The sequence below is a fragment of the Hippoglossus hippoglossus genome, chromosome 9 (assembly GCF_009819705.1).
Source record: "Hippoglossus hippoglossus isolate fHipHip1 chromosome 9, fHipHip1.pri, whole genome shotgun sequence".
NCBI lineage: Eukaryota > Metazoa > Chordata > Actinopteri > Pleuronectiformes > Pleuronectidae > Hippoglossus > Hippoglossus hippoglossus.
The window spans coordinates 14,837,140-14,862,825 of NC_047159.1; the positions used below are offsets into that span (position 1 = coordinate 14,837,140).

Below are 25,686 nucleotides of genomic sequence, written 5' to 3' on the forward strand. Positions count from 1 at the left end.
GTTGAATTGTGTGACTGGTGCATGGATAAAGCCAGTGCTGGAGGAGGAGGAAGAACGGGTTTAGAGGAGATTAGTCAGTGCATCTACAAATATCTGTAGATGTAAAAGCTTTGTTATTGCATTTAGAATCAGACAGAAACATCATACATGTAACATCACCAAATTCTATTAGGATTTTTGTCATGGGGTGGCATGTTCCCTCAGAAGTGAAACCCACTTTACTCTTGAGTTTTGAAACATAAACAAAAATGATGAAGTATAAGAAAAAATGGAAATAGACTGTATTTGTATCGAGGTTTTCTCATCTTATCAACCACTCAAAGTACTTTACAATACGAGTAACATTCACCCATTCACAACCACATTTTCTTGCAGCAATTTTTCTATCACACACAGTTTTTAAAGCACTAAAAAGCCTGGCCCCTAATTGAGTCTTGGAGCTTCCACCACCTTTTCCACTCTCCGGTCTCTCAGCTCGTGGCTGTTCCTCGGCCGAGGCTAAAGGCTGAGGTTGAGGATGAGGATGAGGGTGACTGTGTGTTCGCTGTCGCAGCCCCGAAGCTTTAGAACAGTCTACCTTTTACTGTTAAGTGCTTCCCTTCTATCAACACATTTAAGACGAAACTAAAGACCCTGACGCTCTTGCAGGCTTTTGAGTGTCATTAAGTTGTTTTTATTCACATCATAGCATTACTATCTTATTTTATGTTACTTTAATTTATTCCTTCTTGTATTGAGCGTTTTGGCTTGATTTTCTAACATTCATACACTGAACACAGCCATCAGGGACAATTTGGGGGCTCAATGTCTTGCCCAAGGACACCTCAGCAACTGACTGGGGGAGCTGAGGATCACACCACAGACCCTCTGGCTGGTGGAAGACCCGCTCTAGATCCTGAGCCACAGCCACGAAACAGCGGGAAGAAAAACCAGACATATAGACCCAGTCCACTTTATAAAAGTGCTGCACTTTTGTAAACTCCAGTAAGAAGATTGCATTTTCACCAAATTCAGATTAGCAGATTAGCTTTCCAGGAATGGGTGTAGAACAATAGATGTAGAACAATATATGTGCTTCTGAAAGTGCTGACTCATGTGACCACACTGCACATGCTGTATTAAAATAGAGTTTTATTTAATATGAAAGGGAGAGTTCAGAGCGCTAAATCCACCCACATGGATGGAATAATTCAAAGGACTTAGTTTTCTAACAACAGCAGGATTATATTTAAAGAAGTGTAAAATTGCAGGTTCAGTGGAAGCAGCAGTTGGCCGAGCATCAACACTGGTTACTTTAAGGTCTCAGTTCCCACACAAGCCTCCAGGAGCAGGACTGGAATGTGTGGCCGATTTTTTTGGTGGAGGTGGCACCAGTTGAAATTCAGGTGACATTATGTCCATCGAGACAGAATTGCAAACTGTACATTCAAATCTGTAAAACTAAACTAAAAATAGATTTGTGGGCATGACATGATGTTACAAATATTAAATGATGTATATATAGATATTTATAACAGTAACATGTGCCTGCTGATTTTGAAAAGTCAGGGAAAACAGAAGATTACTTATTATCACCGTGTATGAGTATGTATGTATGGGCATGCTTCTGTGTGTGTGTGTATGTGGATGCACATGTTTGGGGATTTTTGTTAAGTTGTACGTGGACATGCATGCGTGTGTGTGTGTATGTATCGAAATGCATGTGTGTGTATGAATGGTGATAGAGAATTTCCTCCCACCAATTAGCCATGACGCAGCTGTGCTTTCCCCTTCTCATCTGCTCCTCGGTGGCTTTCAGTAGAACAATAATCTTTACATAGTGCGGCGTTGCCTCCAAGAGCTCACTAGTCATCAATATCAATGCTCTATCCGACACAGCCGTAAACTGGCACACGCGTACACACACCCAGGTAACGGAAAAAATAGACATCCGAAAGAAATGGAAGAATCCGACACAAAAATGCAAGTCATTAGTCTGCTTCTCTCTCTCCCATTCCGCCCTGTTGATGTATGGTCGTGTGATGTGTTGTGGCACAGTGACGTGTTACCTCTTTGAAGAAGGCAAGGCCCCTAAAATATTCTCCTTATGTAACTGTCCCTGTTACAAGGCCGCACGAGGCTGTGTGAGGCAAAGCGTAATGGTGGAGGGTTTGCTCCCAAATCCGTGCGTGTGTTTGTGTTTGTGTGTGCGAGCGCGTGTGCCAAGTTTGTAAGCACACATCTGTACGTGCTCATCTGCCTGCGTGTTTTGAGAGACAGACTATGCTTTCTCCTTTGTGAATTATGCAGACCAGGCTGAGGGTGCAGCAGGGCGGGGAAGATCCGGCAGCTACACAGCTTTTGAATTAGAAGAGTCAAAATACCCGGTAAAAAAACACAACCTCATGAAACAGAAAAAGAGGGAGATGATGATGAAAAAAACAGCAGAGAGGAAGATAGAAGGTTAGCAGGAATAGGCAGGATGAGGGGAGAAGGGAGTTTTGGAAGTGGATTGGACTGAGGACACGAAAAGGGGAAAGAACATAAGGGGATAAGAGAGAATGGGAATTAGGAATGAGAGTGAACAAGGTTTATGGTGTCTGTAATGGTTTGGTTTAATGAGGAACAACAGCTAGGAAGAGAGGAGCGAGAATAAAGCTGGAAATTCCTTTGAGCGTTTGGCAATAACTTTCATATCTACAGTAGCTTCTCCTGTACTAGCCTCACTGCGTACAGAAATAACCCACCTGCTAATGATGCATAATTACTCTAAATAGCCTGTGATTAGCAGGCAAGGAGCAATCTATGTGGAACAGTGAGGGATTTATCAGTGTAACGCTCACACACACTCACACGAACAGAGAACAAAGAAAGGCTGGTTATTTTTGGTATATTTTTTTGAATCCTCTGTGCCATAATTAGAAAGTGTGCAACGTCTTGGCAATAAATCCAGGAAGCATCACAAGCGACACATTAATACGTGGTTGGTAAATTTGGTTTGAGCTTTTCTATTTGTAGATCAAACCTGACTCCCCTCCCTTTGTCTTTTTCTGTCCTTAACCTGTCTTCTCTTTCTTTACTTCTCTGTCCCTTTTCTGAATTGTTCATCCCTTTGTTCCCCCCTGCAATCCCTCCATCGCCCTGTCTCTCCTGCTCCCGCTCTCTTTACGTGCAGGTATTGGTCAGGGTGTGCCGGTGGTGGCTCTGATTGTGGAGGGAGGTCCTAATGTGATCTCCATTGTGCTGGAGTACCTCAGGGACACTCCTCCAGTTCCAGTGGTGGTGTGTGATGGCAGTGGCAGAGCGTCAGACATCTTGGCCTTTGGACACAAATACTCTGAGGAGGGAGGGTACGCTCTCTCACATGTGCACATCATGCTGTAATCTGAGGACAAACACTAACTAATACAACCTTTATCCACTGTGGAAAATCACTTACTCTGGGGAGATTGTTTGCAATCAGACTTTCTGATCAAAATGATTTTGATTATTACTAAATGATTAGATAACAGGTGTTTGCACAACAAGTCTGTATTTTTCATGTCTATTAAGTAAATCATCTAATAAAAATCATCACACACAGAGTCAAACGCATTTTATTATTCTATTCGTTCCTGAAACTTGCAGTAGGAGATAAAAATGGAGTCGACCTGTGGGGATGATTTTGTGGTCCTCTCACTTAGAACATCCATCTAAGCCGTCAGGAACAAGGAGAATTTCATCTTCTCACCAAAGAGCTGCGAAGTTGTGCCGACCTTTTCCAAGTCTATTTCAGGATCGCAGTGGTCCAGTTTGATTCCATCACTGAGAAAACCCATTTCTGTTATCCAATTGATCCTGAACAGCTCAAACAACACCAACACCAAATTGAACATTTTCAGTAAACCTTTAACGACGGGGCTAACTTTCCGAGTCTGGGTGTAAACGTGATGCACACAACAAGAGGTTGTATTTATTTTTAAACGTGTGACAATTTTGGACGAAAACTACAGACTTGTTGTGCAAAGACCTCAAGTCCCTTAGATCAAACATATGCAAACTTTTCATACACACGTAATGCTGAAGCTGCAGTGTAATATGTAAGAAATATTGTTATGATAAAAACATGAAGTGATATAAAAAGAAGAACCTGAAAAATGCTTTCTGAAATTATCTGATGTGTATTTTTACTTATATTTGCTTCAGCATTGTTTTATAGCTTCATACTGTATATGCAGTTACAGATGAAGGTAAACTTGCAGATTCCCACCTCATCAACGACTCAGAGAAAATATGCTGAGAGTCCCAGTCAACCTTGGTTTTACCTACTGACAAATAAATCTACTTTGCCTGCTTCCCCCACACTGTTCTTCTTCTCCTTCCCTCTCTCTTGCACCCACCTGACATTTTCTTGTCTTATTTCCCCCTCACCTCCGCTCCTACAGCATAATTAATGAGTCGCTAAGAGACCAGTTGCTGGTGACCATCCAGAAGACATTCACCTACAGCCGCACTCAGGCCCAACATCTGTTCATCATTCTCATGGAGTGCATGAAGAAGAAGGAGCTGGTGAGTGTGGTTTTCATACATGTCCACATACACATGCTGGCAGACACATGTACGTACATTATTTACACACATATACATAATTTATGCACATGCATGGTTATATTTTTTTAGATGCACCACAGAAAATATAAACAGTATATACACAAAATGTCACTAATAACACCAATGTCAGCATAAAACTCTAACCCTGTGTAGCAAAGCCCCAAAATGAAAATTATGTTAAGCAGGAACAAATGAAGCTTGCTCAGCGTGAAACTTTTATTGAAGCAATTATTACCCCATCTTTTATGTATGACATGTAACGTTAAGTGGATGTAAATGTATTCAGATGAAGTTCGGGACCAAATGGCCTCCACTTGAGAGTCTGTGCCGCTTTGGCCATGTTTAAGTCAAGAAGCACATCTTGTCAAGCATGGCTGTCACACACATCCCTGTCCCCCGGGCTGGAGTCTCAGTCACCTCAGAGAACTGTCAGTCATACGGTGCTCACCTCTTATTAATGCACTTAAATGCGGTGGGTGTAGAGGTGATGTGCAGCAGCACGGCAACCAGGCACATTACCCGACGCAGGTCAACAAGAGACTCTGCTCCTCTGCTCTTTTCTAACCACACACACATTGAACTGATCTTTATAAAAACCCATAAATTCATGTTTATGTTCATGGATAAACAGGACGTTGCTTCGTCTGCAACACTGCATTGCGTCATAATCTGCAGGAAGCTTCTCTTCTGTCTGCAGGACTGTGTTCGTGTGTGTGTGTGTGTGTGTGTGTGTGTGTGTGTATCTGCTCGTCTTTGTCGTAAACTGACGATCACATGTATTTTGTTATTAATTGATGACGTTGCATCATGAATCTTGATCGCTCCGGTCACTTTAAGTCTAAAGTTCTGGCTGTGCACTTTATCTCACGTCTTGTGTTGTGTGTTGCAGTTGAACTGCGTGCGCGCAAAATGTCAGTGTGTATAAATACACGTTTATCTTAAACGTTTGAGCTAATAAAACAAAGTAAACTTCGCACATGCACATAACAAACCCACGCCTGTGTGTAGGACACCGTTATTCACTGTGGTTGATGCTGGACAGTTTTTAGGCCATGGTAAACAAATGCAGTTATAATGATAATTTCAATTTCCCACAATTATACTAACCGTCTGGGATTTTACTGTGGTTAATCGTAAAACCTGTAACCGTTTCATTCCTATTCTGCAGTGGACACAGGTTTTTATCTGCTCTGGTTCCATAAGGTGGAAATGGAAACATGACTCCTGGGTGAACGTGATATTTTCTTCTTCATCATCTTTTGGCAGTCCAGAGGTTGCCGCTGCACCTGTTCTGCCATGACATTATTACATGCGTTGAACTTCTGGGCTTTGACACGTAAATAGCCATGAAGCTTTTGCGTCCTGGGAACAATGTGCAACAGCATGATGCAACACAGGCACATTGGTTTCAGGCACGCTAATGACGTTGAACATGACTCACCAGGGGAAAAAAACAGAACTCTCTCTCTCCTCTACTGGCAATGGCAAAGGAGTCGATTGTCTTTTTTAGCGGGTTAAGCCATGTTTTTAAAAAAAAACACATATCTGGTAAATTTGATGTAAAAGAATTATAAGGGCACATTTAGATATGTGTGAATGTTTCAGTGGCGAAACTTTGCCTCCCGTGCACTTCTAATCTGTGTGAGTGAGGGGGCAAAAAAAACATTCACTTTACCATAGGAGGTGAATGTTTTTTTTGCCCCAAATTCATTAAAGACTGCCACTGATCCAAACTCCCTAATTAATTTGTATTCACAAGCATTCACACACCCAAGCTCTATTTAATCATGATGAAGGATGGAATGTGTGAGATGACCCTGCCAGGTGTTTATCTCATGCTACTCCACCCCCTGTTTGTACAAATACTGCAGGTTAATCATGATGTGTTTCGATTATTCTAATAATCATAATAGTGCACTGAGTCACACAAAGAAATCAAAAGCACATGCTCACACAAACCACACACATACAGTATGTGTTCACACACACAGCACATGTCATATTTTTAGGCTGCCTAGCATTGGTCACAGTTGCACAGCGTGTAAGTGGATTGATTTGTGTCCTCAGTGGGGTTCCAGCGGCTGACTGATGCTCACACTGCACTGATGGATCCTCTGAACACAATACGCCAGCGCAGAACAATGACATGTGAATCATTCAGCAGGAGCAGCTGTAGAGGCCAGATAATCTGATGCTGTCTCTCTCTGAATTTACCAAACTGTTACCACTGCCTTCCAGAAACTGAGCACTCAAGAGTATTTTTGGCAACATCACAGAAATGGCCCCAGGGGTCGAAACACAGCGATGTTTGAGAACACACAACGTTTCAGTACAACCGACAACCTCTGAGGAAACCCAGTGACATCTCAGAGTATGGAATAGGTGGGACAACACGTCTTGTTTGTTCAATGTCATGGTACTACTACTCTCAGCAGTGTCCTAAGAGATAATGGAACATTTTAACAAAGGACAAGACGGCTCCTCATAAAAAAGGGCTTTTTACATTTTCATAAAAAACAATCATGACACAATTTGAAATCAGGTATCTTATTTATGCAGGCTATTTATGCAGGCTTACGGGTAGTGTTTGCAAGCTTCTGACAGGAGTGCTCAGGACTTCTGGCACAAAGTACTGTGTAGGAGGTCAGACAAGGTTGTGCTCGACTCATTATACTTTTAGATCACAGCAGATGTTTCTTAGAAAGTTGTATCTTTTGATGCAGGCAATTATTTGCAGGGCATGCTCCCTCTGGTGGACCACAAGTCAAACAACTGTGGAACTTAAAGATGGAACAATTTGAAATTGAATAGGTCCGGTACAGTTTGACAGTTTGGATGAAACACTGGTGTGACGCAGCTTCTGTGTAAAACTTTATACTTGATACATGTGTATGATCATAAAAATCGAACGCTGGTAAATCCAAGCGTGAGAAAACCCTGGTTTCAGACCTATGTTTAAAGGACAACTAGTTCACACACATACAAACTTAGTCAAAGTCAAGCAGCTGATCAAAGTTAAACCACTTGTTAAGAATCAATTATTCAAATGCAGCACTCCTTGTAGAATTGACTGTTTGAAATTAATTGGGGGGGGGGGGATGCCTTCACAGCTGCACAGTTTACCATGCGGTCTGTGGGACTGGATGTTTGTTGTCCCCTCTCACACAATAAGGAAACAAAACATAGTCCTACATGTTGAACAAACTGTACAGTATTTCTGCCAGTGCATTAACTGTTCTGTATCTGGTGGAGCTGAGGGGACCATTCTGGTTCATACATCAGAAGCATGTCAGACAAGTAGGCTGCTGCAAGATCACAAAGTGCTTTTAAGACAAGTGAGATCATTTTAAAATCAATATACGGAAACTGACAGGACTTAACATAGGTGTAATGAATTCCCTCCAGAGGGATACAGTGATACTATAGTATTAACCACAGTCACATATTCTAGAAACCTGTGTTTAAGCCAAAGTCAAGATGTGTCAAGCTCATGTTAACACCCAGGTCAGGGGCTGGGTCACAAAACCAGGTTAGATAACATGTGTTGACCCATTCAAACTGGCAGCAGATGCATGTTTATCCTGGGTGGGTGCATTGGTCTCAAAGTGGGTAAGTGTATGAGAGCGAGAGAGTAAATGATAGTGTGTGTTTGTCTTTGTGCCAGTACGCCTGCCTGTGCTTTCATTTTTCTGGCCCCGCTGCACGAAAGCCAAAGTGTGGGAGGAAAAGAGAAAGACTAAAGGTGACTGGGATAATGTATTAGAGAGAGAGAGGGTGTGTGTGTGTGTGTGTGTGTGTGTGTGTGTGTGTGTGTGTGTGTGTGTGCGTGTGTGCGTGCGTGCGTGCGTGCGCGTGCGTGCGCGTATGTGTGTGTGTGTGTGAAGTCCAAAGAAGGACATGCTTTTTTCCTTATTTTCAGCTTGTTGGTTTATTCATGAAAACATTTTGTCCTTCACTTGTTTCCTGTTGCCTCTGCTGTGTTTGTCATACTCAGGTCTGTTTGTTTTATATCAAGAGGCTATAAACTCACAATCCTACGTGCAGGCTGGAATTTATACCTGTGCTTTTTTTATTTTTTCAAGTGGAACAGGCAGTTTAATTCAAGCCTCGTAGCCAATTTTATTTTTTTGCTCTAACTCTGTCATTTCACGATGCCACATGACAGATGTTATCATTAACATATTACTGTGAAGTTAGTTAGACAGTAAATTACAAAACTGAGAAGTGCTATTTACAGCTACAAGCCACAGCTTCACAAAATTAGCTAGTCACGTGTTTGCATTCAGTCTAATTTAAGCCCAGTAAAAAAATCTGCTCTAATAGATGATAATTAAATCTCACGTCGGATAAAGTGGAGTTGGGGGGGGGGGGCTAATTGCAAAGCTAATCAATGAGTAATGATGTGCAAGCGCTTGAGTTTTACACAGGGCTAGCTGATTTAAAGTATATAGCTGATGGGTTATGTAAGTGCAATGAAAGAGAACACTAAAAGAAAGCATCAGCCACATTTGTATCAATTTGTCTGGATGAAGAGGGTAATTATCTTCATCGCATATGCGCATCGCTTGTCGTGTTTCTTTTATCTCTTTTACACAAAGGTGGAACATTACATGAATGTCAAACAGCACTGAAAAGACCACAGGCAGCGTGAGAGTCCATGCATTTAAATATCACCGCACACTGTTGTCATTTACAGTAACTGGTCTCCAGCCCTCGCCTCCCTCTTCCTCTGTTGGGTGGTGTGGGTTTGTGTAGGGGGGGAGGAGGGTTCAAGATGACTGTCCTGGTATCTCCCAGCTTGGTATGAATTATTGAGCGCAGAATAGTCCTATTATGTTTAATTCGGATTAAATATTGAGGAGGAACCACCAGCCCACAATGTTCCTCCCCCTCCCTGACAACAGAGACTATAAGAACTAGTAGGAGGAAGACGAGGAGAGTGAACGAGTGACTTAAATGGACCATGAGAGAGAGAGAGAGAAAGAGAGAGAGGGTGGGAGGGAGGGAGGCACAGATGGAGTGAAAGAGGGAGGGTGGAGGCATGTGAGACAAGAAGTATGAGAAGAGGTAAAAATGAATTGTGGTTTGGATGAAGAGCAATTTTGAAAATAGGTGCAGAACCACAAACAGAAATCTGCGGAGAGCTCATGATCAGCAGGGCAGTTTATCAGTACAACATTTCCTGAGTAGAGAAACCTATTCCCTCTGTTTTTTCTTTTATACTTTGGACTGTTTACGGGTTATGTGGTTTTTTTTCCTATCTTAATAAGCGCATGGTCTTTCAGTTTGAGAGCAGGACTTGTTGACATTTCACGTGCGCACAGAAGCAGCGTGAGAGTGAGGAGAAGAGCTGAAGCTGGAGCGCAGGAAATCCAAGCACAAGCAGTGCGAGTGCAGGGTTTTAAGTGAGAGCGTTGCAAAATCTGAACACGAGATTAGTAAATCCTTAAGACCACACTCTTGAATGAAGATGGGGGAAAAAAACACAGTTAATGGTTCATCCCAAAAAGTAAAAGATACACAGGAGGAGATCATTGGAAACCTCTGTGGGCTGTTCAAGTGTGTGCCATGCGTGGTGAAGCCATGTGTCTGGCATGTACATGCAGCAGCGTCAGCAGGGTCTTTGCCTGTTAAATGAAGATGAATGTTTTCCAATCAGCTTCGCTCGCTGCGGCGTGAAGAGCAGTTTTCTGATCCTCTAAGCATGTAGCTTAGTGTCTCTGAAGTTGTGGCAACCTCCGACGGAGCCCAGTCATGCTGAGAGAGATAGCTCTGCCTCTTCCCTTTTCATTTCTCACATCCGTCTTCAATTTGTCAACAGTTAATCTGCCTCCTCCTGTCTTCCTTTGCTTTACACATGATGCCGCTTTCATGCTGTCTCACATCTATCCTCCTGATCCCTGCCCCTCCTGAGCGTTTCAACTCCTCTCCTCTCTCCTCTACTCTTGTCAACAGAGATTCAGTGTGACAGACACAAGTCAGTGCTCTGTCGCTCGTACGTTGACCCCCTGTGTCACTGTAGAGGCTGAGTGATGTCAGAAATATATGGAGCATTTTAAGGTTGTGTAAGCTACAGTTAGTAGTGGACTGATTTTTATATATAGCGCTGCTGTTCTAGTCTCATTGAACGTCACAGACCACTTGACAGTGCAAGTCACATTCAACCATTCACAAAGCACTTCTGTGCACAGGGATTTTTCTATCACACAACATTCCCAAATTGGTGGCACAGTCATCGAGCACAACTTAGGGTTAAGGGCCTTGCCCAATGGCACATGATCTGCGGACTGGAGGAGCCGGGGATCAAACCACCGACCTTCTGGTTAGTGGGCTATAGGAATGCCATGACGTGGTAATTTCCCCACTCGGGTTACTGATTACTCTGGACATTTTACAAGAAAATTATGTGTTTAATTTCACTGCAGGCGTCTTCACTTTTTTGCTGCGCTTGAAGTTATGTGCAGTGTTTCCCATTAATTGACTGTGGCAGTCCACTTCTCAATAATATATAAAAGATCTTGAAGACGTTTTACACTGATTTCCAACAGCTACAGCCGTGGGTAGTGTTCTAAACTGACCTTTGTTGGTTGATGTATTCCTTCATTCTCTCTCCCTATTTCACGCTTGCTGTCCACTGTTCTATCAATAAAATAAAGCTGGAAAATACCCACAAAATATCTATTAAAAAATAATTGTTGTTCCACTGAACTTGTTTGCTCACAATAAATACTCACGAACACCTTTGCTTGAAAGGGACGAGGAAAAAAGATGGAGTATAGGATCTGTTTGTTTACCTTCACACACACCTATTGATGACTCATTCGAATCAGTGCAATTAAATAAGCAACCTAGCATTGTCATAGAGGTTTTGTTTTTACGTAGCCTCTGTGTTGTTAAGCTCCTGTGATAACAAGTAGCACATAACCACAGGGTCACCTTGGGGGTGTGTCTGAATGAAGGGAACAGGGAGGAGGACGGAGAGAGGAAGATGGTGATGGTGGTGTGGCGTAGTATATAAGTGAAAGGTTGCTGGGGATTAATGGTTGGAGGTGGGGAGCAGGGAGGGTAGGAGTGGATGGAGGTAAAGGTGCAGAGGCCTAAAGGGAGAGGGAAGAATAGAAACAAAGGAGTAACATCTTCTATAAACATCACATTTCCTCTATCACAGCGTCATCCACCTTTAGAGAACTCTCCATTCTGATGTAACGATAACTCCCTCCTCCTCCTCCTTTCTTCGTTACCATTCTTGTGCAGATTTGAATTAATTTTTTTCTGCTTTTTAAACATTCTGGTTGATTTCTCAGAGAATCATTTTTATTATAATAATTGATCTAGTGAATTTAAGTGTGGTTTCATAAGGGAACTGTTGGACCTTTGCGGAGGAATGTGCCATGTTGAGTTATTTCTCAAATGGATTTAGTTCAAGTACAAACTATTAGAATCGCACGGCACACACACAGAAGAAATACTTTAAAACACAAACACGCATGCTTGGTTAGTCATTGTATCGTGTTGGCAGCTGGCTCCTTAAATGTGTTGTTAACAATCTATTAGAGTGGATGCAAAGATGCATTCTCGCAAATAATAATGTAGCCACTGGCCGCACCCACACACACACACACATACAGTAACTAAACATGAAATTACACATTGCACCAGCCACTCATTAATGTCCCCACTTGTAAAGACCTCAACTGCTACCTTCACGTTCCAGTGCACTCCTATTTCACCTAGAGAATTACCTTTTTATTACACAGGTGACCACCTCACACACACACACACACACACACACACACACACACTTAGATGCGCACCTATTAGTAATTACATTTGCAATGCATAACACTGGGCTTAGGCGCTTACACGATGCCCTACTCCTCATTTCCCTCTCAGGGAGAAGCCGAGATGTCATCAGCATATGGTATTCAAATGATGAATGAGCCAACATAATAGACACTGTAAATCATCAATGTGAATTGAATTACTTTGTGCATTTGGATAGTGCGAAAAGAGCGATAGGGCGAGAAGAGAAAGAGGAGGGTTCGACTACAGCATTGCAGCATCGCCCAAGGGAAAACCGCAGCAAACGCAGCGGCAAAGCCCACAGATTCCCAGAGCTTCACAAAATGAAGCCATTTATAGGGGGGAGATGGGGAAGGGAGATGGGCTGCAGGGAGGAGAGGGAGGTGGGAGGAGATGGATGGGTGGATGGGAGGATTAGAGGAATAGCTCGTCAGGCATTCAGAACACGCATTCTCCCGTACATGGCTCCCACAAGGTGCCCTTCACACATGTATGGGTATGCATGTCCAGTCACAAGTTACTAACAAGGCCGGTGTACACACATTTGATATAAATAACAAAACATATAAATTCAGAAAAGCTGTCCCATTCCCTCAGATTTCCCTCTTGGCAGACTTTGGCTTTTATCCATTGCACCATTAGTTCATCTCACGCAGGACATAAAAAATGCAGCTGAAGTCTACACAGATGAAGACCTGAACTGGCCTCAGAGTAAAATATTTTGCTTAAGTCCTAATCTGAAAAACGTTACACTCAGCCAAAGGAAAAAAAGAATAAAATGATCTTCAGAACTGGAGAGCAACATTATTCATATTGTCATGTTTTTGCTCTCATTTTCTTGGTTGCCTTCTCAGTGAAGTACAGTGAAGCAGCTATTTGGAGAGTTTAGTGGTGTCCCCTGCAGAGGAGGATAAGAGAGAGAAGAGGAAAGTCTGGAGAGGAGAAAATACAGTGCAGCTGTTTTCAGACACGAACTCCAGAAAATGTCCAGAAAAATTAAGTGTTTGCTTTTCACATCTGAAGAACACAGCAGGAGATTGTCCAGGTCAGATTTGTTCACAACAACAGGAAAATGTCCATAACGTTCATGACTTTTAAAGTCAACATCTTCTTTCGGCGTGTTCTGCTTGTATTACACCTCTTCTTTATCCTGGGACAGATTGTTCTTTTTTCTTATTTGCTTCATTTGTGTGTTAGAAATTACCTGGGTTCACTCTGACATTTTCTGGACATTATAATTTCATTATACTATATCAGAGTGATTCCTCTCCTCTTCTCTGAGCACCTTGGAAGCAGTGCGTCATTTGTGTAGATTTATACACCAAACGTAAACGCTCTCTCTCTCTCTCTCTCTCTCTCTCTCTCCCTCCCTCCCTCCCCCCCCACATCCCTCTCTCTCTCAGATAACAGTTTTCCGGATGGGGTCGGAGGGACATCAGGACATTGACCTTGCCATCCTCACTGCATTACTCAAAGGTGGGTGCGTGCACATTGCGTGTGTGTGTGTGTGTGTGTGCTGGAGCATGCCTGTAAAGTAAGTGAATTCCATTTCACCACTGCCCTCTAGGGATTGGGTTATTTGGAAGTTCCTGAACATGAAAAGGAATGATGATGATATCGAGAGCAGAAAAACACTGCTCTCACTGTCCCAGTTTAGGCGTATGTTCAAAGCACACAAGTATGTTTTCATTTACTCAGTTCATAGCTGCGGAATAAAACATAGATATCTGTGCTTATGTTTTTTCCCTCTCTCTTAAAGCTCCATTAAGCAATTTGGATCACTGCGAGGCAGGGAGACTCAAGCGCAAACTTGTGTTGAGTTTTCATGTTATATCAAACAATCGCTAACTTACAGATTTGGGGAAAATGTAATAGGGCCTCTATTCTGGAGGCGTCTTAAACGTTGGCAATTTGTTTCTGGTTTGGTTCACTAACTTATGACTAAAGTATCTGTTTCACTAAATATTAGATTTTTTTTTCTATCCCAGCACAATATTTAAGTTTCCCCCCTCTGAATGGATTCTGCCAATGTTATATACCATTATAATTAGTGAGTTTTATGGGTGGTTGTATTTTTAGCCTCGTAAAGAGCCGGGCTTGCTGTTTCCCCCCTGTGTCCAGCCTTCATGCTGAGCTAATCCAACTGGCAGCTGGCTGTAGCTGAGTGTAATTATTGTACTGTCATCCCCTCTCATAACTCTTGGCATGAAAGCATCCAAGTGTATTTCACAAAATCTCAAACTACTCCTTTAAATGTGAGGCGTTTGCAGCTCTAGGTGTGCACGAGCTACAGTTACAGACCATCCTGCAGTGAATCCAGGTTTCCAGCATGCTAATGAAAGCCTGTTACAAAAACAACACCTGCAGAATAATCTATTAGCATGAACACAGCTGCTCATTAACTCTGCGGCCAGAGACAGATAATTACAGGAAGACACTGAAAGTCACCACTGAATTATGGAAGGGGACGTCTCTTTGTGCCATGTCAAGTAATAATAATAATAATGTAATATTTTGGCCAATGTCCTAACCATACACTGTGGCGCCACATGACCTCTTATGTCTCAGAAATGGTTTTAGTGGCCACATTGCAGCTATAGAGTCCCAAAGTCCAAGATTAAATGTTCTTACATGTGTCTTGTATTGTCTTAAGGCATGACACAGCAAAGTGTACCTAAAGATATACAGCACAGTGCGATCCATATGCTGTAACAAATTGCTCTGCATTCATCAGTACCAGCACTGAATTGGAGTAACAAAATTGAAAATGTGTCAAGTGCCGACGGAGCAATTAAACTAAATCTCTCTTGTTTCTCTACCCTATTTCCCACTTCACTGTTTCCCACACCTCCACCCTCCCACACACACACACACACACACAGTCGTGGATCAATATTTTCGATTGGTTGTTCAGTAGCTTGTATTGATCACGGTTGCTTTTGCGTCTCCAAGGAATATAACGTTGACATAGCTCGAGTTTGCATACATACTTGCACACATACACCCACATATGAACACACCCGTATGCACGCGTATAAAGAAAACTGTGAGTCCTGTGGGACTACTTAGCAATTCAGAGCATATGATTGACTATTTTCGGAATTGTTCCTCAGAGAAAGATTTCAACCCGCAGAGACTGAGGAGCCTAAACTTAAGTTTGGAGAGGGAGAGAGTGAAAGTGTGTTTTACATAATTTATGTGAAGTAGTGTGTAAAAGAAATGATCTCTTCAGCCCATGCAGCAATCCCTGGTCTTCATCTCTCTCCATGTGTATGAACACATGTCACTTATGTGTTCTGCTGAATTCATGTGTTGATTTCTGTTCACTTGTTTATACCTTTTCCATTGATTCATTTTCACATTTAGATAAATAAAGGATGTGTTAATGAGGGAAGTAATTTAAATCAAATAAACAGGAGGAAAAAATGGAAGGAATGGAAGGAAGAGACTGAAGAAGAGAGTGGATGACAGAGGGGGACTAAGGAAAGGGACAAAAATATTTTATGATCAAGAGCACAAGGGGTCATTTTACATGCAAGTCTCATTCTGTGGCTGACTGAATGAGACGCATAAAGGCTTTTAGTGTTAAATGAAATCAGTCACAACCTGCCTGAGAGCTTTTTAAAATGCTTGGATTAAATATCTTTTGCCGAAGAACTGAGATACTGCCTGAAGCCCGTCAAAGCACGGCACAGTCAAGAATCCACAGTGAACCGAGCAGGAGCGAGGAGAAAAAGACAGAATAAAGGGAGTGAATGTGTGAGCCTGTGTGATAGAAAGTGGGAACAGACGGAGCTGAAGGGGAAACTGCAGCCAAAACCACATGTTGTAACAGAGGGGAGTTTGGAGTAATTGATGATCTGCTGTCAGAAGTAGTCAATATCCTTCAGATCGGGTCCATAAAGTCAACTGGCTGCAGTTCAACCTCCCAGAGTGACACCACAGGCTTTTAAAAGAGCAAGGCCAGCCTACCTTTTAATATACACGTACTGAATCTCCACTAAAGCTCTTATTAGGGGGCTGTGCATGTTATTAGAAGGGCTCTGTCTGAACTTACACCATTAATCTCCAGTAATGCTGCACAGACCTTTAAGTCAGAGAGAGCACTGTGTAAAGCAATGATACTGCTGTGCTTATTAAAAACTACACTGTCTCTTCTGCACACAAGAGATTCTCACAATCCTTTACACATCACTGGATTTCTCTGAAGGCCAGGTTCAATTATTTCCTTATTGTTTTCACTTTGTTAAACTCCCAGTGTACAGGTAAATTATTCATGTAAACAGCAGACTGTGGTTTTCTGTTAGATCTCCCTGGTCAATCTCTCACAGGCCGACTACAGAAGATAAAATGCTGTGGCGTGTTACACCAAAGCTAACACTGCATTATGCAGTAAGATTAAAAATAGTGAGGTTTCTTTTATACACAATTTGGTACAAACATTCACTTGGACTCATGACTGAACTGATTAGATTTTTTTGCGGTCAAAGGTCAAGGTCACTGTGAATTAACAGAGATGTTTTTGGTTTTGTGAAAATCTCAGGAGCACCTTAAAGGAATTTTTTTTCAAATTTGGTACAAACACTATTTTGGATTCAAAGATGAACTGATAAGATTTTAGTGGTGAAAGGTAAAGCTCAGGGGGACCACTGACCTCATATGGGTCTGAAAATGGTTTCACTGTCACTCATACAGGGACACAAGATCTACATTGTCCGGTCTGTTCACAGCAGTGACACACAGCAAAGCTCTCACTGAGACAAGTCGCCATTTACTTTGTCCATCATTATTGTCGGCTTGCCTGTGAATGCCATTTCTCTTGCCTCCACTTCATTCAGAGCTCCAGTGAGCTAATTGGATCTGTCTACAATGTCTCTTGATCTTTTGTTTTCTGAGTTAATATAGTTTTATATATATGAGTCGAGGACCACAGTACAGTAAATGATGTTCACTGACACAGAAAATCAAAGGAGCACAGTTGGTATAGTTGGTATTTATGCAGCGATGAGATAGAGCATTTAATTAAGTGTTACGTCAAAGAACAAGCTGTCATTGTCCAATGTGAATACATCTTCTTCTCTGCAGGCTCACATCAGCCTTCGGCCAAAGGCAACAGCAGAGCAGAGACTTTGTCATTAGACGGGCGATGTAGTTGTGTCACAAAGCCTCAAGTTAGATGAAGCCTCTGCAGCCCACATAAGAAGCCCTCAACTCAAAAAGCTACTAATCAATGCATTTCAACCATTACAAAACAATGCTAGACGCTTTAAAGCCACCATCATACACTGTATCTCTATAGATACTATATGTTGATTCTGTCTACCATACAACAGAGATATAGCACAGTACAAAATATGTTTTCCATAGTTCTCCCAAGATTGAGATAAACCTACATCGTATCATACTATACCAACTTTTAAGCAAGAAAACAATAAGCATTCAGCTTCATAAGCATATGATGAAAATCGAAGAAGCAGTAATGACAAATCAACGTCAATATTCAAGCAGCACAGAAGATTGAACAACAAAGGTGACAACTAGAATATTGCATGTACCTCCATCAAGCCCCAAAGGTGTTATTATGAAACGACATTTAGATTTAGCAGATCCAGATAATTTAGACTTGCCAGAATTGAACATGCCAATAAATATCAGTCCCCAACACATGACAGCCTTTTTTTCATAAGGATCTATGAATTATTCTCTGTGAAAAAAATAAAGCCTATCTCATAATCTTAAAGAAAGAGTTCTGGCTCTGTCCTCTGATATGGATCTGCACCAAAATGTCACATCCTTACACCAAGTTGTCTGGAAATCTGTGCAGTAGTTTTTGTGGAATCCTGCTGACAAACAAACAAACAAAAGGACAGGGGTGATCACACTAGCAGGTTGTTTTAAAGTTAGGATCTTTAACCTTGCATCTGTGTTTAAAAACCTCCTTGTTTGTCAGAAATATGACATTGTCCATCAACTTGCTTCCTCCTCTCTCAGGTGCCAACGCCTCTGCTCCTGACCAGCTAAGTTTAGCTCTAGCGTGGAACAGAGTGGACATCGCCCGCAGTCAGATCTTCATCTATGGACAGCAGTGGCCTGTAAGATCAATAAACCTTGTTAAAGAATGAATAGTACATACTGCAGAAGATATACTGCTTCCACTGCTTGTTCTCGTTGCATTTCCACTGATATTAACATATCTTTATACAGCTCTGCTTAATTGGGTCTTTTCTCACGAGATTGTTTTGGCATTAAATTACTGTTTTTCCGCTGCTGTTTTTAATAACTAACATAGTGTACAACAAATGTCAGCTCAAATTGATTTACTCCCAAAAAATAACAATTATTGAATATTTTGAAAGGGAAAGATGATGCCCTAAACTGAACTGAGTGAAATTATACTTGCAGCATTTAAATTAATTTGGATGCAGAGTGTTGCTCAGAATCAGTCATGGGTGGAAGGTTCAACAACTGACAAATGGTTACAAACAGTAATTAAGGACTACTGTGCTTGTCCGTGAACATAATTGAAATGTATGCATTTATTTGCAGTTGTCAGACTCTATATTCCGAAGCTGTATTAAAATCCCTAAGCATTTTATTTCAGCTCACTCTGTTTTGAATTTGTCTATTTAAGTAAAATCCTCATTACATTAAAAATAATATTTTACAAATACGTGGCCCTCCACTCGCATCTCGTGTGAAATTGATAGAGCATAAAGCAGTAACGCTGCTCTCGAGTTCAATACATTATAAGAGTGAGTTCTGAAGTTGCCTGTTGCAATAATCCTGTATTTTAGTAAATGATGAGGCTCAAACTTTATTTCCTTGAAGTCCTGTTTTCTGTTTTTATCCTCATTATCTGTTCCATGTGCCGTAGGTCGGTTCCCTGGAGCAGGCGATGCTGGATGCCTTAGTTCTGGACAGAGTTGACTTTGTAAAGCTCCTGATTGAAAACGGAGTCAGTGTGCACCGTTTCCTCACACTCTCCAGATTGGAGGAGCTCTACAACACGGTAATAACAGCTGCACATGAACGACAAGTATCATCTTTTGCAACACTCCAGGGAAAAACCACACTTTCAGCAAATAATTGTGATTTCGAGTTTTTGAGTGAAATGTTATTGAAAGGACACTTTGTAAGAAAAACATGGAGTTTATAGTGAAGTGAGGTATGGTCAGTTCTGTCTTAAGGAGCTGTAGATGCTGTCTGTTATGATAATGATATCCTCATATGTTGTGTTTCCAGAGGCATGGACCATCCAACACGCTGTCCCACCTTGTACGAGATGTCAAAAAGGTAAGAGCATCGCTGCCGGCCCGTCATCTGTTTGGGAATGTTGGCTTGAATGTGTTAATTAAAGATGACATGTTTGACTACATAGTGTTTCAGTTGCTTTTTTGCGATGTGCGTCTGTTTGCATCGGTTGGTGTGTAAGTCTGGTAGCCCTAGTTGCTGTTAACTGCAAATAGAGGCCAGCTTTTCTCTTTCAGCTGGAGTTGCGGGCTGCAGTGGCTGTGTAGAGCTATGCACGACTCTCATCCCTCTCAATTTACTCATTACTTTCTTTTCTTTAAGGCACACACCACCATGGTAAACAAACACGACATGTATAAAAAATTCTTTCATCCACAGAACTGGAATTTAAGAAAACAGAGGCCCGTGGGGCTGATCAAAAAGAACTTTGCATACTAACAATTTAATCCTACTTTTTTTTATTATTAACAATATTATTTATCTACTGAGGCTTGAGTCCTCTTCAGCGGCCGCAGGTTTGGTTCTGACGCAGCCCCTTTGCTGCATCTCTTCTCTTTGTCCCTTCATGCTTAAATTCTGTCTTGTCAAAAAAGACAGAATTTCTAAAGAAAAATTTCTAAAGAAAAAAAACTGTTTATTTACACCTGAGCCACACTGGGCACATGTGCAGCGTGTGATCTGCTGCGTCCCAAGCATCTGTTGTCCTCATAGAGAGATCGGCGGCTGCTGAGCTTCTACGTGAGGTTTCTATTCTATTTCTATTTCCTCAAATTAAGTAGAAAATTAAATGCCAGAATTTTACAGTATACAGCTGTGCATCCTTTGGTCCTATGTAGTGTTCGATGTAAGTATTTCACAATTAAAACAACAGAAACACTGAAGGGCTTTTAATTTGAAACGGGTACAGAAAGTGTTGCAAAAATATTTATGTTTGACAGATGAATGAAACTGTGGTGAAAAATCATGTTCACTGACTATTTTGCTATGAGCTGTGCGTGTTACACAGAGAAAACAGGCAAGACAGCGACTGTAGCACGGCTTACACACGTGATGCTCCTGAGACACGCAGCCCACGCTTGCAGTGTGGCCGCTCTTACATGATAACATGAAATGAAAAGCAAGATGTTTTTCCGGGACCCACCCTTCACACATCCAGTGTGGCCCGGGCACTAGTGGGGTTTTTAAATATTAATTTATGATGTTAATTCTATGAATAGTGATATTGCTTACATCAAACCAATCTTTTTGTATAACGACAGTGTTAATTTCATGTTTAGACAATAAAATATTGGTGTTTTTTAAGTATGATTTGGCTGCACTTAAGCCAAACGATTTCAACACTGTGCGGTCTTGATTATTTTTTATTTTTATGCAGACTTCCGATAGCGTGGTGATGATTACAGGCGATTTACATTCACCACATGTCTGCACACCAATTAGGAGCGATCCCACTGTTGAGGGTTGATGGAGAGGTCAGTTCTGTTAGAACTAAGAGGTGTTCATTAATTAAGTCGCTGCTGATCACAGTAATACCCTAATCCCCCCCCCCCCCCCACCCCTTGAGTCGCTGAAGACGCTCTATATGTTGTAATCACCCTCATTTACCTCGACCCTGTCTTTAAACACAGCTCTAATCTCCAGTTGCTGCAGAGAATATGCAGTTTTACTAACACACAACATCTCACTCCACAGATTCACAAACATGCAATCACACTCTGCAGTGCATGGCATAACATTACCATCTTCTTTTGCCAGAGCTTTGTGTCAGTGCCATAGTGTAGCTTAATGTTTGTGTGTCATTGTTGTGTATGACAGTGTGATGCTAATTAGAAATAACGACTATCCCTCGGGTTGAGTCACCATGTCATCGCTGTTTCCTGCCTTTATAGTTCTCTGCAGACAAGATGCACCGACAGCGGCTGGCAGCTCTTCTTTTGATTCTGATGCAGGTGTTTGTGTTAATAACAGTTGTGAGGGCCGCTCTCAGGTTTAATCTGGCCAATTCATTAGACTGTGTGAACATTGAGTCTCAAAACAGGGCTTGTGGTTAGCTCGCGGAGCGCAGCTGCCAACACAGAAATTGGTTTTCCTGCGGAGAAAGTGAACAATGTAGTTTTGTGGTCAAAGGTTGATAGCAATACACCTTGGGCCTGGAGTCTCGCATAACAGCGAGGGGTGAGGGGAAATCCAAATGTAACGGGGACAGCGAAAGCACAGGAGTGAGCCAGAATATGTGGGTAGTTGATAAGTACTGTAGGTCATCAACTGACAGGAGAAGAAGATCGAGAAATACAGACCGTGTATGTTATATATTTAAATATTGTCTATCATTGTTATGAAATTATTTTTCATAGGCTTTCTATAAAAATGACACCTAAAAGCTAGGGTTGGTGATCCTGGAAAAGCTAGCAAGAGCAAGCAACACTTTGAAAAAATTCAACACATACATCCCACCCCCTCCCATTGGCCTTCATGTCAAAGCTCTGTCCCTAAAACACATGAATGTGCACCGACTGATATCTGCTAGAAGCCGGTGTATACCAGCAGTGTTTGTCTCTCCGGTATAAGATGCACCGATCTACCTGCCGGCACACAGACGGGTTTGCAGACTTATCATTTCATTCGAATTGAGTGTTTATTACAGTCCTGTGAGGGCCACAGACACTGGCTGTTTTTTTTTCCAGACATTTTATTTACTGATGGTAGATAGAGGTATAGAGGATTTGAACAATAAGATTAAAGCTACATTTATACGACTAAGTTTTCATTCAAAAACGCTTTGCTTGGTGTCCAAACTACTCCGGAGGTTTAGAGCAAGTAAAATACATTTTGAGTTTTTCAGCAGAGCAGCTTCCCCATTAGTAAGTCAGCCAGGACTCAGCCTTTACCAAATACACAGGAGAATTAAAAACTGCAGAGGGCTAAGCTCTCGGAGTGTATCCATACAAGGTGTAAACAAACAGTTGTTAGTATGAGCTTCGCCACCGCTGGGAATTTAAAAGAGGGCTTGGCTGACCGCTGACTGCTGCATTTGAACTATATATATATATATATATATATATATCAGGAGGATGAGGAGGTGAAGCTTTGCGCGCTTTGAAGCACAAAGTTCAACATTGAATCGACAAGCAGCGTCTGTGGCTCTCTTCAAAGTGCATCAGCCGGCCCATGGGGGTTTGTCAAGCAGTGCGGCCCTCGCCTCTGCTGCCGATGAATTTGAGTCTTTGGATATGAAGTCAGGCCCGAGGATGAGTGAGTGAGGCTCAGGATACCTCGTCTCTTTGTCTGATTGCAGAGGGGTGGAGACGGTGTCAGGGTATAGATGTAAATGATATGTAAGGTAATTGGTGTATTTCAAAGGGAACATTGGTGGTCAGGATAATGATTGCCGGATCTTGGGGTTGATATTGAGGGCACAAGGAGGAGCAGCGAGTATTGACATGGTTATAGTCTTGACGTGAAAGGACTTCCATTTCAATAATGATTCTCCCCTCCAGCGTTAATAGCTGTCTGTCTGTCTTTCCTTGCTATTGCCCCTCTCTTCCAGGCTAATGAGTCATTACCTCTTTCACTCTCTCTTTTCCCTCTCTTCAAGACTGCGTTAAACCTCAATGGGAAAATCTCATTATTTCCCTAAATGCAAATTATGACAAATCATTCAATTTCTTTTACATGCTTTGTAATTGTCCTCAGACAATATATTCTCTCTACAAATCGTATTGCTTCTGAGTTTTTAAACTCACCTAATTTTCTGCTTCTCGGTTGAATTTCAGAGAAGAAGTTGAGCTTGGGGCTTTAAGGTTTCACTTTCTAGAAAGCCGCCAGGAGGAACACCATACATAAAACTGTAACCAATTTTTTTGTCAACCAATTTTTGGGGTTAGGGTTTGATTCTGAGAATTTGAAATAAAAAAAACCCAAACTGAACCACAGTCTGGTGGAGGAAACACTTCTTTAAAGAGGCTGGAAGAGAGATCTTTGTCTGTGTCTCTCATTTCCCCTGCTCTTGCTTATCGTGCGGTTTACTCACTGACATTGTGTGTTTTTTCCAAGCGAGAATATCCAGGGTTCAGTTGGATCTACTTCAAGGTGAATCCGATAATCACGTTTTCTCTTATAGCCAAAAAAAGAGTTTGATATGGATTTTGTGGTTTGAGTGTGTGTGACTGTGTGATTTGTGTTGTACTCTTGTATTTCCCTCTTCTTTAACTTCCTTTATAAATCCCTTGGTATCGGGTTGTTGCATGTTAACACTGTGTGGTTTTCTAGGGAAACCTGCCCCCGGACTACCGCATTAGCCTCATCGACATTGGCCTGGTCATTGAATACCTCATGGGCGGAGCTTATCGGTGTAACTACACCAGGAAGAGATTCAGAACTCTGTACCACAACCTGTTTGGACCCAAACGGGTAAGTGACTGATTCTCACCCTCATTAGGGTCCCCCACCATTTAATGCATATCAAAGTCTGAGAATTTATAATGTCATTAATCAAACCAACAGTATCAGTGAAATGAGCCTCATGATCAAGTTTGCCCTGGAAGGGCAAGAGAGATAATACGACCAAATTACGTTTTAATAATAAAATGTTAATTAGTTATTGCGCACTCGCTGGTGAACTCCATCTTGCTGATGTAAGTAGGTAATTAGTGTGTACGTACACATTTACTGGGTGAGATATGGAGCAAGGATGACAGAAATCTTTGCGACACACGATTGTGTGTGTTGATTTTAAGACTTTAACACCATTGAAGACTTTCCTTTGCTCAGATGAAGCTTTTAAACATATGAGGATGCTTGAGGGAGATTGTAGAACATAATTCTGTGTGTAGGAAGGAAGCCCAAAAAAGTAAAAACCTCATTTCTAAAGACATTAGTTTGTTCATATTATCAGAAAAAAAGGTTTACAAAGTCCCTCACAGCAATATGCTAAATAAAAAACAGCAACTATAATGGTGAGCCAATGGATAATTGCCTGGAACAGTAGGTTTGCGCTGTAGGTGTTTGTCTTGTTAGTTTTAAGTCTACATTTCTCACATATGCCCACATCAAAAACTGAAGCACTGAAATAACACGTTTAGAAAAACTCTGTGATGGTGCTGCTCATCAGCAGAGGACAAACGTAAGAGTCGACCTCCCGTCTTTCTTCATCTCCACATTAAATAGAGCGGCAGCACAAGCTTTTAATTAGCTTGATGCAACAAATCATCCATCTATAGCGGTGGCTTTTCATCATGCGCCATCATTATGACGTACATAAGTCATTTCAACTACTTACTTAGAAACTTACTGATAAGCAGACGTTTAACCAGAGTGGAGAAACAAATCTTTGAAATTGTGCTATATATTGTGGTGATAGTTCTACATCACAAATATACAATACAATACATGTTGTATGTTCACGCTATGTTGTTGTGACGTAAGATTCTGTCATTCTGCCTCAATACTTTTTCACAGGTGTGTTGAAAATAGACATACACAGCTGTGTATGTTAAACCATATTTCTGCTTGATGGTGCATCTTTGTGATGTTATGTTTGAGTGTGTGTTTACGTGTTTGTCAGTGTGAGACTTCACGTGCCTAATTCTACGTCTGCCATGGCAGAAACAAAGAAGCTGGAAAGACGCAGATAAAGCAAAAGCAAAGAAATGGGACAGAGACTGAACACAGAGGCAAAATGACAGAGCGGCAGAGAGAGAGAGAGAGAATCAGTTCCAATTTAAATGTGATTTTCTAGAGGAAATGAACATGCAGTCACATAGTCACATGCACGCACGCACACACAAACACACATGAAGACATGTTAACTTACAACAAAGCCTTGAAATAGATGCAGATATCAAAATCCCCACAGGAGACCTGGGCTATTTTTAACAACACAGATGATGGCTCATGAATACATAATTCATACATGCCCTGCTTTGATACAGATACTCAGTACTGTACAAAATGCACAAACACATGATTGTTGCTGTACATATATTATGCTGTCAATCACAAGCTCTTTTAAACAAAATCACGTAGTGACTTTCGATATTAAAGCTTATTATCGATCTAATGTGA

General features: G+C 41.5%; 1 protein-coding gene across 18 annotated transcripts in view; it reads left to right on the plus strand.

The window, feature by feature from the left end:
* Positions 1-25,686, plus strand: part of trpm3 (transient receptor potential cation channel, subfamily M, member 3) — a 145,750-nt gene that overhangs the window by 96,637 nt on the left and 23,427 nt on the right. For 11 of the 18 annotated variants that reach the window (XM_034595151.1, XM_034595136.1, XM_034595134.1 and 8 more), the window contains exons 7-14: positions 3,155-3,329; positions 4,404-4,527; positions 13,776-13,848; positions 18,364-18,464; positions 19,247-19,381; positions 19,615-19,665; positions 23,677-23,712; positions 23,893-24,033. In XM_034595151.1, the coding sequence (XP_034451042.1) occupies positions 3,155-3,329; positions 4,404-4,527; positions 13,776-13,848; positions 18,364-18,464; positions 19,247-19,381; positions 19,615-19,665; positions 23,677-23,712; positions 23,893-24,033 (836 nt within the window). The remainder of the gene's footprint in view (positions 1-3,154; positions 3,330-4,403; positions 4,528-13,775; positions 13,849-18,363; positions 18,465-19,246; positions 19,382-19,614; positions 19,666-23,676; positions 23,713-23,892; positions 24,034-25,686) is intronic. The other 7 variants (XM_034595135.1, XM_034595137.1, XM_034595146.1 and 4 more) reach the window with 1 other exon arrangement.